Source organism: Nymphaea colorata, chromosome 5, assembly GCF_008831285.2.
Source record: "Nymphaea colorata isolate Beijing-Zhang1983 chromosome 5, ASM883128v2, whole genome shotgun sequence".
Lineage (NCBI taxonomy): Eukaryota > Viridiplantae > Streptophyta > Magnoliopsida > Nymphaeales > Nymphaeaceae > Nymphaea > Nymphaea colorata.
In genome coordinates this window covers 9,012,298-9,028,137 of record NC_045142.1, presented here as the reverse complement: position 1 = coordinate 9,028,137, position 15,840 = coordinate 9,012,298, and the positions used below count along the sequence as shown (strand labels likewise).

At 38.0% G+C, this 15,840-nt stretch overlaps 2 protein-coding genes across 2 annotated transcripts; one reads left to right on the top strand and one right to left on the bottom strand.

Moving 5' to 3' along the window:
* The first annotated feature begins 2,434 nt into the window (after positions 1–2,434).
* LOC116255179 (cell number regulator 8-like) lies at positions 2,435–7,888 on the top strand. The gene is made up of 3 exons (XM_031630961.2): positions 2,435–2,709; positions 5,081–5,283; positions 7,377–7,888. Exons 1-3 carry the CDS (start codon positions 2,475–2,477, stop codon positions 7,614–7,616), a joined length of 678 nt encoding a protein of 225 aa, XP_031486821.1. The 5' UTR covers positions 2,435–2,474; the 3' UTR covers positions 7,617–7,888.
* A 2,957-nt stretch (positions 7,889–10,845) lies between these two features.
* LOC116254940 (uncharacterized) lies at positions 10,846–11,944 on the bottom strand. Its single transcript, XM_031630611.2, has 4 exons — positions 11,785–11,944; positions 11,571–11,684; positions 11,384–11,427; positions 10,846–11,154 (listed from the first exon to the last, which is right to left on the bottom strand). The coding sequence occupies exons 1-4, from the start codon at positions 11,852–11,854 to the stop codon at positions 11,131–11,133; spliced, it is 252 nt and encodes an 83-aa protein (XP_031486471.1). The 5' UTR covers positions 11,855–11,944; the 3' UTR covers positions 10,846–11,130.
* Positions 11,945–15,840: the final 3,896 nt, after the last annotated feature.

Sequence of the window (15,840 nt, the reverse complement as noted above, 5' to 3'; positions counted from 1 at the left end):
TATAATTATAATATTTTATTATGATTTATATATATTTATATTAAAAATAGATATTTTATAATTTAATCGGGCCAAGCCTGGGTTTCAGATGTTGGGTCGGTCTGAACATGCGTTCTTATCGTGCCGGCCCGATGCCCAGGCTTACTCTCTCTCTCTCTCTCTCTCTTTCTTCCTCTTTTTCTTCCCTTTTCTTACTGATCACATCAATACTTTTGGCCACTTATAACCACTTAAGAACTTTGTGCGGCATGTTTTTTGTCATTCCCCTTATCGCTCCCTCCCCTCCCCCCCATCCTGACCTCTTTCACCATTTCATGGATTCACTTTTTCTTCTTGTTATCTGGCCTCTTTTGATTCTTCTACTGCGTCGCTCTCACTCCAGTTCCTTTGGTCCTCTGGCACATCTCTTTGTGTCATTGCTTTTGTCTACCTTCTTCTTCTGTTTGCTACTGGTGACTGTGTCGTTCTGTCTATCCACTCTTTCTTCATCCCTCTTATTTCGTTTTATTGTGTTGTTGTTTTGTATATTTTATTTCTTTTATTTTTGTTTTTGTGGTTTGTTCTTGTATCTATAGAACTTCTTATTTCCAAATTTTATTATGCATTCCCATTTTATCGGTTCTCTCTCTTTTACATAAGTCAATTTAAGCTGATTGTTCTCATTTGGAATAAACTTGAATTTTAACTGGTGAATAGGAAAGATCTCATCATCAAGTGAGGTTGAAGCCTTCCTCTTCTCCATCTCCACCCAAGTAAGGGTGGGTATCCGCCAGCCCGGCCCGGCCCATTTAAATTAAAAAATATATTTTTTAATTACAAAATAACATTTTTTTAATATAAAATATATTTATGAAGAATAAAAAATATTATTAAAACAAAAAAATTAAAAAATATATATATATTTTTAACTTACCAGGCCTAAACGGGTCGGGCCGGGCCGACCTGGGCCCGGCTCAAACCCTGTCCATACCGGGTCGGGCCGGCCCGGCCCAACACCCAGCCTTACACCCAAGGTCTAGGGTCATTTATGGTTTATTTAGTTTGTCATCTCTAGTGTGCTTCAACTTGAGTACAAGTGACCACCTTTTGTAGCACATAGAATTGAAACCCTTAAAACAAGGGGGCAAAGATAAAAAAAAATTTAGGACAGAGGGTCAAATAGTATTTTTAAAATTTGTATGGGGCCAAATAATAATTTCCATAACTTTTATATATGCCAAGTTAAAAAATTTTAAAAATATATATATAATTTTTTGTTTCGCGAAAAAAGTACAAAGATTACTACATGCAAAAGTTGGAGAGTAACAACCTTTTTTTTTTCGGCGTAAAGCTGGTTTTTCAAATTAGGCATGCTTAGATTTGTCTTAAGGTCAAAATGAGAGTATGACAGCATATATATATATATATATAGCTTTTGCTACAAACACTTCAAATGTGCTGAGAAGGCTGCTTCTAGCGTATATGGACTGCAACTGTCACTTTGCATGTTGAGAATTTTCCGCGATGCCTGTCAAACGGCGGCAGGTCATCTTTAGTGCTTGAACCTTATGACCAACTCTTACATTATCTCTATCACACAAGTACGGATCAAACGATCTAATCAACTCTGACATCATTATTGTCACACTGGTTTGAACGGGGGATGCCATCAAATTAACCCGAATTAGATCCCATATCCGACCAAACTTCTTTTACATCTGGTTAAAAAGTTGGATTTGGATATAGATTTAAGAAATGACATCTCATTGGCTTTATATTTGGATTTGGATTTCAGTAAATATCTGAATTGAATTTAGTTTTAAATAAGCTCATATACCCGATAACCACTTATTTAGGAAGTCGGTTCTTAACATATTATAGTGTGATTTGGATTCAGTTTAGGAGTCAGATTTGGATTGAGATGTGAATTTGAAAACTAGATTGAAATTATATTTGCACAATGAATTCAGATTCATGCATGATTTGGACGTTTGTTCATTTATATATATATATATATATATATCTCCAAGCCGTGTTGACTGTATCAAGGGACACGCCAAAGTTTGTAATTTCTCAACCACCGAACCGAACCGGACATGCCTGGGCTGCCAACAACTGCTCGGCTTATGTTCATGAGTCCGTCAGATCAAATTAAGTCATTGAATTCAAGTTCCATGCTTTTTTTAAACATACAAATCTTTAAATATGTGCGCATATTTGTCTAATATCGTGAATGAAATGAAATTAAATATGTTCGCATCTTCCGAATCAGTCATTTCAAGCCAAATTTTTATGCTGTTCTCCTTAGTAACTCACTTTGTCTATGCTTTTGAGCAAAAGTTAATTAAGAGGAGCTTATCATAAATATAATAAAAAGAAGCACCTAAACACAATTACCAAAATATTGAGTCCATAGTGAATAGCTGATGACCAGGTTGGCAAGTTTAAATGCATGTTTAGCGGAGAGGGGAGGACGAAGGGGAAGCAAGAGAGATATGGGAGGAGAAGAAGATAATCCGCTGCTGAATGTCTGGAAAGGGGAGAAAGAGAAGGTAGGAGGAACGAAGGAGGAGGAAGAGGTTGAGACCTCCGTGGGATGGACGGCCGACGGCCTGCCCCTTGGCCACGCCAGCGTCGTCGGCGAGCCCGTCGCCCGCTCCCAGTGGAACTCATCGCTGTTCGCATGCCTCGGCCGTAACGACGAGTTCTGCAGCAGTGACCTAGAAGTCTGTGAGTGCCTCATCCCTTGTCAGACCTTTTTTCTTCATTTTTCCTCGAAATTTAATGGGTTTCCACAATCTTGTCCGGAATTTTGGGACTTTTGGGGAAATTGAGATCTAATATTGGTCAGATTGGATGATCTAGTGACGTGTCAGGGTCATGTTCCTTCTTCAAGTGTAGTTACAGGTTTCCAGTTATTGAATGGTGAAATCCAATCTCAAAATTTGTGTGTTGCAAGAAGAAATTTGCGCTTGTGGTTCATAGAGTTCTTAAGATTGTGTTCCGTTCAGTCTCTTCTGCTTTGCCAATATCAACTCCGTTCGAGACGAGTGAAACATGTCGAAGCATGAGAAAATGACAAAGGTGGACCGTGAGAGTATTGGTGAAACAGAGTTGTAAATTGCTTCCACTTGGAGGGTTCTTCGAATCTGTGAAATGAATGCTGTTGAGCATCTTCTATGACTATTCGTTGGTGTTTCAGCGGATTGCTTCTAATTTCTTGGACTTCGTTTCATGTACATCAGTACATGAAAATGTCCTTGGTATCGTACTCTGGTCGTTGAAGTTTGAACTAATGTAGAAATATTGACCTTGAAGAGGATGCCATGGAAAGTACGAAATGAAATAATTCATGTTATATGTATTGGTCGGGCTTGAGTGTCGAAGTCCATGAATCTTCGAGCACTACGATATCAACGGGGGTGTCCTGGACTACAGAATTTCCCCTTCCGTCATTAGCTTTTCCTGTTCTCTTTCATTCACGTGTGCACCTAATTACAGCTTATGTGCTTTATTTGCATAAGGAAAAGGTTTCTTTTCTACGTTTGTTTTCTTGTTACGGTCAAATATACTGGCTTTGTTGCTATGTTTCGTTTTTCCTTTGGAACTGTTTGGAAATATGGCAACGTGATGTTTTATGACGGTTATAGGTCTGCATGTGAATCAAGGAGTTAGAGGCTTCATTGAGTCAGGTCTTCGTACATTGATCAATCGCTAGGGTTTCACAAAATTCCTGTGTGCATTTTCTCAAATTACTTTTCTGCACTTATTTCTGTATTGTTTCGCATGATTTTTTTCCCTAGTTATCAATATTTGCAATTACCTTGTGTTTTTAACATTGTTTTGCCTGGACTGATCATTACTATGGAAAGAACTGTTACTATACATTCCTCAAAACACGCTACCATGTGTAACTATGATGCACCCTCTTATGTTATGTTACAAACTTACAGTACAAGAAGGAGGGTATCTTATCTTGCACTTTCAAAGCACAAAAAAGTGACAAAAAGAGGAAACTTGAATTTACATAAATTTCTTAAGATTGAATATTAACTATTGAATTTGTCATGAAAATTATTCTCACATTTTTAAATCAAAAAAGGATAAAAAACTTAAGGATGACTTTATACATCCAAGTTGGGGCTTCTTAGTTTCTTTGTGCAGGAGCATATTGCTAATCTGAAAAAAAATATTGAAGTCCTATTACCATTTGAATGGTTCAGGACTGCCCACTATAACCTTATTTATTTCATATCCACTTAAGTACAGACAGTAACCGAAGTTTTTACTTTTAATTATTTCTAGTGAAAATAGGTTGTGTGTGTTTGTGATTTATAATTTTGTCATTGAACATTCGTTGTTTTATGCAATTCATGGCCATATGGATGTGAAATTGTAGTTTCATCTATGGTTAGATACTTAGATGTACCATGTCTTTGCCCAATTTTTTTTTTCAGGTTAATAATTTTAACAAATGTTCCATTTTTCCTGATATGTTATGTTGCATTATGTTAGGATTTGAATCTTATTCTGAAACCAACAACCAGCTGATTTGGGTTATGATATACACATTTCCGCATATGTTTGTTCGGAAATGTATCTTATTTTGGACCATAGTCACAAACATTCCGATATTTTTAAGCCAAAAAAAAAGTGAGAAATTTGACAATTTTGAAAATATCCATAATTTCATTTTATGCTAAAATATTGTGTTTTTTTACTATAATTTTTTCAGATAGTACACATACTTTAAACTTTTTTTAGGTTTATCTTCACATTTTAATAATTAGTTTGAAGTTGATATTAATGGCTTTGTAAGAAAATCTGAAAGAAACTCGTAGTTTCATAATCATTTTCTTATTTTTTGTATTTTTTAAATTCACTAGATTTTCCCTAAAAAACAATCCTGATTGACACCTAAGCAGTCCTTTTCTGGTAGAAGCCGAAGAACTGTATTTGTGGTTATGTTGTGAAATCAACTGAGATGGTCTTATAACACATAATTTGCAACATTGGATTTTAGTGATATGTACACGTATTCCTATTTATTTTCGTAAAATTTTTGTTGTATTAGAATCTGACAAGTTTGGTAATTGGTCAGGCCTTCTTGGGAGTTTTGTTCCTTGTATGCTTTATGGGAGTAATGTGGAGAGAATTGATTCTGGTCCTGGTACATATGCTAACCACTGCTTGCCCTATACTGGTCTGTACCTTCTCGGGAACTCTCTATTTGGTTGGAACTGTCTAGCACCTTGGTTCTCATACCCCAGCCGCACAGCAATCAGAAGGAAGTTCAATCTTGAGGCATGTTTCCTTTTTGTTCTATACTTCTATTTCATCTTTACTGCCATTATAAGTAAACATAGAGATTTATCATAGGCTGAAATAAAATCTTTGAGTCTCTTTTAACTACTCCTGCTTTATGTTAGTTTTTCTTCTCATTCTACTCTATGATTTTGGATAAATGTAAACGGCCATGACCTTATTAATGATGCAGTTATGCATATTCTAAGGCCTTCTGAAGTTCAACCTTGAGGCATGTTTCCTTTCTGTTCTATTGCATCTTTACTGCCCCTTATAAGTAAACAAAGAGTTTTATCATAGGCTATAATAAAATTTTTGAACCTCTTTTAACTGCTCCTGTTTTATGTTAATTTTTCTTCTCCATTCTACTCTATGGTTCTGGATAAGCACAAACGGCATGACCTTATTACTGATGCAGTTGGCATATCTATTGAGGCCTTCTGAAGCCCTTTAGATACTTTGAGTTCATGAGAAGCCCTTTGCTTTTCATTTTTCAAGAGATAGAAGGGATAGATAATAAACTAATAAGGAGAATGTAGAGTTATCTTTTCAAATTTTTTCAGCATAACCACCTCCTTTGATAACATGATAATCTAAATTAATTTAACTACTATTGGTCTCCTTATGGTTCATCAAATGGCTTCACAGGGAGACTACATTACAACACTGTTCAGTCGAAAGAATCTTTAAAGATACATTTTGAACGTGATTGTTTTTCTTAAAGATCTCAATTAAAATAATCAGCCAAGGATCTTGCATTATTTCAGTTTTTTTTTTCTCCTGACTTTTAGTTACTTGAACTCTGGATGAGAGTGTATTGGGGTGGCCTTGTAATATCTAAGCAGATGCATGTTTTTGAGTGTGAGAGTGAGTATGTGTGTGTCTCTTTTTATATGGAAATATTGGGGAAATATGTATTTTTTAGATGATCTTGTGTTGCTTTTGTTTTCCTTATATACTTTTATCTGTACTTTAACTGTATATTTTGCATTTTCTGTTTTACAATTTTTAAAATTATTCTCGATGTTTGTTGATGCATTTTATCATATACTGTTTACATTTGTAATTTTTCTGTTATTCTTTACATAATTTTTTATCTCTTGAATTCTCGAGACTTCCCAAGGAAAAAGGAAAAGACTTTCTGAGAAATTCCCAAGAACAACATCTGTGTATTTTGTGTTTTTTTTTCATTAAAAACTTGGAACGTCATTGATAGTTGTTCCTACATATAGCTGTTTGGTCTACCTTTTGGCACCGTTCTCTTGCCAAATTATTATCGTTATTCTTGTCCTAAGCATTTCAATTTTAAAGCAGTTGGAGTGGTTCTACCTTTCATTTGCATTTGCAATATTGTTATCACAGGCACTCACTGGTAACTTTTTCCTTTGACGTGCCCTTGTTTTCCTTTTTTTTTCATGGGTGTTTTTTCATTTGTTTTTTTATCTCTTTTTCCTTGTCTGAGAGAACATTCTGTTGCTCCTAACAATTGAAATTTGAAACTCTGAGTTCCTGCATCTTGGTATTTACATTTTACACTGCCTTTCTTCTTTCTAACATCCAATGTTGCCTTCAGTATCTGGACATTTTTTTCCTTCTTGTATTTCATCTTTAGAAATAATCACTGCGGCAATATCCAGCAAGCAGTAGTGCTTTGTAACTCATTTTCCATGTACATTAATAGCTTCATTGTCATTTTACTCGTCCTTTTTTTGCATGTAGGCTGTAGCATCTTATTTCATTCAGCCCTAGTTAGCGGTTAATTCTTTTACTATCATGGTGTACCAGGAATAGAATTAATGGTCGATATTGTTCATCATGTTCTATAAGAGGGTTACGGAGGCAATGTATTTAATCAGGAGAAAGAATAGCTCCCTAGTACTTCCATCAGAAGCAAGTTTCACTCATATCATTGTTTAAACGCGTACTCCCCAAACCCACCACACACCAACCCCTCCTTCCCTCCTCCACAGCCCGCCCGGCGGAGGTTCATATTCTCTATAATGCTGTGATTGCTCTTCTATGTTGCAAATCCTTTTGCTTTACATCATGAGACAATCAGAGAGAAGTTAAGGTGCTCATTGTTTGATTTACAGGGAAGCTGTGAGGCATTTACTCGATCTTGTGGCTGTTGCCGGGGCATGATTGAAGATGAGGAACAAAGGGAACATTGTGAAGCAGCTTGTGACTTTGCTACCCATTTCTGTTGCCATGCCTGCTCTCTTTGTCAAGAAGGGAGGGAGTTGCGTCGGAGATTGCCTCATCCAGGTTTTAACAATCGCTCTGTGTTGGTCATGATTCCTCCAGTGGAGCAAGCAATGGGTCGTGGATTTTAGATGCTTGTGTTCTCAATCGTACAGCTCAAAATTTGCCCGTTGGTGCTTATGATGTAGACTTACGCATAATACTTGAAAAAAGCGTGTGCAGTAGTGTAGAGTAAATATGTAACATATTATGTTGTCTTTAAAGCCATAACGATAAGTGGAGTCTCATCTTCTTTGCCAAGTTGCGTTGCATCAACTTTGTGTTGGCTGTGGGACATGTGCCAATGTTATTGTATCTCTTGCCTGTTGGCTGTTTATGAAGTGGTGACTTATAATTTACAAAAGGCAGCCAGTTTCATTTTGATGCATATTTTTTTGGTGACGAGATACGCTTTAAGAGGGAAAAATTCTGTGTGCCCTAACCGTCAAGCTTCATGAGGTCATTATGGGAAAACTCAGGCTGCAGTCTGACGGTTTGGGACTTGATCCAGGTTGGATTTGGTGCATGTTTCTTCTCGACTTTCTACATAGGCATATGCCCAACAATGTCCAAGCTATTGCGTATCAGGACTTCGAAGGATTAGTTGCAAAATAACAGTGTTCTCAATGGAAGAGGTACCCCTTGTGTTGTGCCGACCACACGTGCCCCCCCTGCAGTCTGATCACTGTTTTCTACACAGGCTCCTTGTTCAACCTGATCCGCAACATAGCGTGCTTTTTATTTCCCCTCTCTTTTATGCAGTTGTGCACTTTTGTTCTCTGATAGGCATCTTGCTGGATGTATAGCATTTTGAAGCTGCGAGGTTGTGAAAGGGACTTAAAAGCTGCTGACTGTGACCTGTAAAATGGCTTGGTCTGAGGTAACCTTGTCAAGCTTCAATTTTACCGTGCCAAATGCAGAAGGTGTGGCTTCAGATAGGACAGCATTCATGTTGGTTACTAACATAGTAACATGCAGTTAGGCTTGTTGCTGAAGCAACTGAAATGCCATTGATACGTCATAGGGCAAGGGAGTTCAGCATCGGCCAGGATTCGCGTAACAGTCTTGCTGTGAATAGGTAAAGACTAGTTGATGTCTTAGGTGATTCGATATCATTCAACGGTGCCACCGGGAGATGAGATTGAGAAGTTGGTCACAGTTGAGGGATGCTGGAATTGCTGAACTTGGCCTTTTAACCAGTACTGGGTGATTTTTGTCTACTTACTAAAGTTAGCAAAGAACGTGCGCAGTGGCAATATGCTCCAATAGCATTCGGTAGATCGCTAACATTTTCAGATATTCTTGCATAACCGAAGGGAGTTACCACTAGGAGAGTTGTAAATGTTTACCGCAGCAACATATTCAGGGATCACCAAGATGTCTTCATAACTTTGTGTTGTGTTGAGGTCTCTTAGTGAAGCGCCCACCCAAATGGTTAAGATTGTTGCAGTTATTAGTGTCTCAAGGCTGATTTTCAATTATTAAAGAGACTGGATTTTGGCGTCCCTTTGCACAATAAAATGAGCAGGGGGCAGATAATGTGGAAATCATGTTTTGCCGTATTTTGACAGGTGACCTTATTTGTAGAAGAAATGGAAAATTTGTTGGTAAAATGAGGGTAGTACAACTGAATGGGAAATACCATAGCATATTCATGAAACTATGAGTTGCTTGTTGGCTCTTAACTATAGTTCTACAATCATCTTTGAATTTAACAGCTAGTCAAGGTTGAGATGGCTGTTGCAGATGATGAGGTCCCATGACTAATCGTCTTCATAAGTTCTTTTGGCCATAAATGGCCTTTCCTGAATTTAGCCAACGGTGGAATGAACAGAGGTCTGGAGATCAAAGAGATTGGCATAGTGGGGCAAGCTATAGCTGTCAGGAAGAATGTCACTGTTCGACTCTTATGAGCACTAGTACCCTGTCCTGCTCGAAAGCATAGAGATGTAAAACCTGGGCCTGAGGAGGTAAGCCCAAAAGGATACGCCATTGGTCTCAAGGGAGTTGAGGCTTGAGTTTCTCTTCCAGCTCATTTTGCAAAAATTACAGGGGTCTCTTTTACCGGCATGTGAGTACCTGGATCCTTTTCGAGAAAGAAATGTCTGTAGGAATTGGTCTTGGATTTACAGCGTTAGTATTTCCTTTGATAGCCATCCCTTATGGAAGCAAAACCAGGTGTTTAATTTCTCCCTTCTAATTAGGAAGGCTTTGCCATTAGCTATGCCTTATGGCAGGGGAAGCACATCCTAACTGTACGGCTCTTTACTTCAACTGGAATGCCTCAGCGCTGCTAGTTTGGTTTTTGCATCCCTTGTAGGCAAAGTTCTACACGAAATGCTAATTTACAGTTAATGTTTCTGCAGAAGCAAACAGGTGATTTTCCTTGTGAATATAGCCAAAGAATTAAGTGAAAGAAGAATATAGCCAAAGAATTAAGTGAAAGAAGAATTCAGAACTTCTGTGGTATTTATTGGTGGATCAGGGCTTTTTTGGTGTTTCATGATTGATCAATTGGATTATAGGTTCTATCTACCGAATTACTTTAGCAAGTTGGTAATCTACGGGTAACGACCGATTTGCATTGGCGGATTGTTCTCAGCCCCTCTGCAGGGACTGAAAGTTATATCCCATCCCCTTCACTTCATAAAATCAATAAGGAGAGTGACTTCTATTGTTAGGACGGAGAAATTCTTTCCAGTTTCTCCGTAAGAAATGTAGGGATAAAGCACAGTAAGAAAGCTGAATCATTTGAGCTATGTGAGACGACTCCCTTTTTTACTTTTCCAGATCAAGCACATGGACTTAGAATTGTTCAACTTTTTTCTAGATGAGAAAGAATAGCTAGAGGTAAAATCCGGGAACCTTCACAATGTGTTCAAGTGATGTCTTCCGTTTTGAATAATTAGATGATTCTCTTTTTCCTGACCTTATTTAGTAACCATTATCCCAATAATCTCTTCTCCTAATGGTTTAGTGCTTGATTAGGGACTGACATAAAATTAACAATTCTCTTTAAGATCGGATGTGCATACAGGCTTCCCAACACGTCATCAATATTGTTCTAGTTGAGAACGAATGGGAACCAGAAATAGGACATGGGTCATTAGTTAAATAATCTCGTATCGTGTTCAGCAATTGTCTATTTCAGATGTTTTATAGATTGTCTTTTTCTCTCTAATCTCAGCTAACCGCCATGATACTTCTTGCTTCTGTAATCCTAACAGTTTTCTAATCTGGTTGGACTGACAGAATGGTAAGAAAAATGGTTTCTTTTGTGTGCTTAAGAGAAAAAAGAAATGTAGGATAAAGACAAGAATGGGATAGTAATGGTACGGATATCTTACTAGATTGGAAGATAGATGTCTCAGTGCTTACATATTTAGACATCAACTCTATCATAGATACATCTCTCCACTCTCATGACAAAGGAAAACTCTTATATATAAATTAAAATACACATAACAGTTTTTCCCAGAAGAGATTGTTGCCTTCCCTCCTACCTGGGAGGGATTTCCCCAATTAGTATGGTACACGAACTGATCATCCATTTCATACACACCTTTCATTCCAAGCTCCACCACAACTATGCGTTGGCCAAACCTTTCATCTTCCACCAAGTACTTTCCTCTGCAAAATCAACAGCAACAAATTACAGGAACAACTGTCAGTTTCTACACATGAAGTAGTTGTGTGCTTTTTATCCAGTCAATTGCTGAGTCCTCTAGCAGATTGTAGTAAATGGCATAGTTTAGGCTACTCCTTATTAGTAATCAATTTGCCATAGACTAAGCAGTATGTTCCGCAATTATCCTATTGAAGAAAACAACGAATGGCAGCTTGAAACATGTGAACTTACACCAATGTGAGCAGTTCGAGGCTTTGATTTCACGGACTTGTTCTCTGCAAGAAAGACGGATTCGTATTAATGACTTAAAAAGTAAGAGGAACAAAGGATGGAAAACGATATATGACTTTCTGTTTTCAACGATTAAGGTGCTGTCGAAAGATGAAGAACTAATCGCAAGAGAAGCAAGGCCTAAAACCTGTCTGCGAAGATGCACCACGTGCATGATCAGGAGGAGGGAAGAAATGTGTTTCAGGCCCTTTGTAGTCTATCTCGTACACCTCGGCCGGTTTCCAGTCACTGGAGCCAGCCCCTGCGTGCACCACCAACCATTGCCAGTCAAACAACGAGAAAGAGATCATCACCTAAAGTCAGAGACACCGCTATCTGAAGCACAGAAGCAAGTTACAAACCTTTGCTCATTCTTGGTTGCAGCAGAAACAACAGAATTAGTGCAAAGGCAACGCTACTCTTGAGCTCCATGTCTTCTGCCACAGGCTTCTCCACGACTTACATACCGTCCATGTCCCTTGGCATTTTAAAGGACTCTCGACGGGTCACTGTGCATCTCTCGCTGCACTGGAGGAACAATGCTGTCACTTTCACATGGTTTAATTGCAAGAGGGGTATGTAGGTGTTTTTCTCTGCAGAACCGAGAGAGAAGTTTAACAGATTGAAGAATTCGTGAAAGGACAGGCCCATGTGTCCATAACTGAGGTGCCGGCGCCATGGCTGTCCTGGTTGGTCCATTTCCGGTCCCCAATGGCCGACCAACTTGAATAATTGATGGATCTACTGGCTAGCACCAACGTGCAGTGGTCAGATTCCTGTGTGTTCTCTAGCTGTATTGGGGACACCTGGTGCACTCAGCAGAACAAATGACAGACAGATCACTCTACGTAGACTGCATGCACAGAGAAAGGAAATTACAGAGGGCACAGAACAGTCGTCCATCTCAATGATGGAGGGCGGTCAACAGTGTGATATTCCCTATATGCATGCAAATCATATATGTCTACCTGAATATATATGACCCATCTGATGTAAAGAGATCTAGATCCAGGCAGGGGAACATAGTTTTGTCGGGTCAATTTTCCTATTCAACGTTGACTAGATCCTTTAAACGTCTATATTTTGGACCAGTATGGGCAATCAAACGTATCCTCAGCCACCCAACCTGTCATCTCTGCCAGCATGTTGGACATAACATGCATTCATATGTGGCCAATACAAATGACAGTAAAAAGTGTTCCTCTGCATCCCTTCATTCTTCTCCATTAATTTATGGAATTTAAAGAGAGAGAGAGTGAGAGTTTTTTTTCTTCCACAATTGGTGCACTAGACAAGTGAACTAAATTGTCGATGGCCAAGCTTTTCATTGCTGATTGCTGACGGTGCTTTGATTAGTTGGTCTAACGGTGACGGCCGACTAAAACGCCAGGACGGAAAGGAAACACGGTAGCCGGACGTATTCAATGGCTGTTGGGCAAGCAATTAATTTCCTACTTTTTCTTTAATGGGCAAGCAATCAATGGCTTTTAAAATGCCATTATTGTAAAATTAATGCAACAACTGCAGTAAAAAGTAGAATACTAAATTGCCCTCAAGAAGCCTCAGCAAATGGAAGAACCAGTGCATGCTGTAAAAGAAAGGGCTGTAGGAATTAAGATACCTTTGGGTTGTAGTTGATGTTTGGTTTGGTCAGTTGAGATGCTGGTTGGTCTGCAAAAGTTATGTCAAAAACCATCAAGTTATCAGTTGGGGTCGGACCCATGTCTCATCACCTGCATATCTTGGAGTATGGTGCCGCTCTAACCGTATCAATACAGATATGACTCTCTCTCTCTCTTATATGTGAATCACCATGATTCATCAAGTTATCGGTTGAGCTTGGGCCCATGTCTCATGGCCTATCTTGGACGACGATTCTGATCACGTCCATGCTTTTTGATGTAGATGCTCATCATTTCACAGAAAACAATGATATATATATATATATATATATAATGGAGACACGTGCACACGCACGGTCATGCATGTGCATGTCCATGCTTCTTGATGTAGATGCTTATCATTTCACATAAAAGAATGATATATATATATATATATATATCAATGCTGTTGTATGTCGTATAGGTGGCAGATGACATAAGTTGCCAAAAGAACCACAAAACCGTTACTATAAACAATCGCTGCACTTTAAACCATGGCTAATCTTAATTTGGAGACTGTTTTCTAGCCGGTGACATTGGGCACACGGCACCATGAGGCTGTGTGAGACAGATGGATGGTGGGTCTAGATTTGCCCCCACGACTTCAAATTGTGTCTGCATTTCCTATACACCTATTGCATAGTACAAAATGAATGAAACGGGTGGGCAGGATGAGTATTTCATATTTCATGTTACTGTTACCATCCCTCCCTTTTTCTGAGGGACCAAGTCCGCTTTGGATGTCTTGTGGTGCCTCTATTATGCATATTAATGTCTTCCTTTTACAATATAAACAAATTGACATCATGAAAATTAATAACATCAAGAATAAGCACCAAATGAATGAAGCGCCGGCAGCAGCGGCTGTGCTTTCTTTTAGTGGATCCACTCAATTTACAATTCCAGATAAATACAAGCCTCATCGGAGTAGGTTAGCTACTTTTGTCGATTAGTAAGGCCCCAGATTTTGCACACATGACCACTCTCTAACTCAGGCCACGTGAACTAACATCCTTTCTTGAAATTGGTTTTCTAGCTCTTTTTTTATTTCTTTCTCTTTCACCTAACTCGAAAAGAGAAACGAAGCTAACCCGAAAATTAGTACCAAAAGGAGATTTGACAATTTTGGATTGGTAGATCCATGTACAGACACATAAGAAGAGTTTTAAACCAATATCGTTTTACAAGACCAATTTTCAAAATTTTCGCTTGTATTCTTCTACAATTTGCTTTATGGAGATGTGGTTTTCACGTTCAAAATATTATGGATTTATAAAAAAAAAAGATATTATATTTTTAAACGATTTTTGAATTCGTTTGCTCATGAAACCCATTTTACTGTAAACCAATACTTTTCACGTCGATTTGTTTGCCTTTTGCTATGCACTCTACATGGGCATAATTACTTTCTAGAGGACCTTCAATAATATATGGTGTGACAAAACTAGTACATGTAATGTGCTATGACTCGTCTTATCATGTTGATGGATAGATGACTAGTGGGCGCGCGCTTGTCCGTTGTTTATATTCGAAGACCACATATGTTTACTACAAGTCATTCAATCAACTTGATGTGTAAAACTACTTTTTAATAACAAAGTATGATATATATATATATATATATGTAACAAATCACTATGTGGATAATACAGACCGCTCATTTGGGCATCTTTGTATTAATATATACTAATATTCTATTATTTTCACAATTTTTCTGTTTTCCTAAATTCAACCTTTATGATTATGAACGATTAAATTGAGTCAAATTTATTTGGACGTACAAAATGTTAAATATCTTTTCAAACTGTAAACGAGGAAGGAGCCAGACAGCCTTCAAAGTCATTCATTCCAACAAGAAACCTATGATAATTTTTGTATTTTCAATCCTTGAATTTGAGAAACATACAAATTCTCTTCAAGAGGGGGAGATATCTGAAAAGGCCGAAGTCTTTTCCTCTTTCTCAGAGGGCTCTCTACGGAGACAGTCTGTGCATGTTTATGAAACACGAGGATTATGAGGATTAAGTTGCAATATCCCTGGCATGCACTAGCAAATAAGTACACTGAAATAATTAACTCAATTAACGTGCCAACGTTAAGCTTAAATAAAATAAAATAAAATGTCCAGCGGACAATCTATAGCATGTAAAGTGTCTAGTATAACGTAATTAAATGACTGATCAATCTGATTTGCATGAGTTCGTCACTGCAAAAAATCCAATGTCGGCAGACAAAAAAAAAGTCGGCGAAAGTTATGCGGCAGGGGTGTAGATAGGTGGAGAATCCGTGCACTATAAAACCTTATTTTCAGTTATTGAATTGAATAGATTTGGCTCTCATTATATAGATCAGCCCCACGAAATTGGAGCCACCACCCTAAGGTCAATCGATAATTTGTTAACCATATATTTAGCGTCTCATGGCAAAAAATTTCTAGCTCCGCCGCTCTTACGCGGCATGGAAAGACACCTTTACTAACTAACCGCATTGTTTTTTTAGAATCAATAATTACCCAATTTCTTATAGAGGTCTCAATTTTGCCAACAGCAATTTAGGCGCTTGGTACTTTAATTTAGTAATATAAAATGCAATGAAAATAATTCATTTTCTTAAAATTTTGATATTACCTGTACATCGATCTCAGATGCAAACTTATGAAACACCATGGATTCATTTGGCAAATGAAATACTTTGTAACTGTTTCATCAATCTGTCCTAAAGATTGAAACAGATTCATGGACGTCCAGCTCTAGTCTT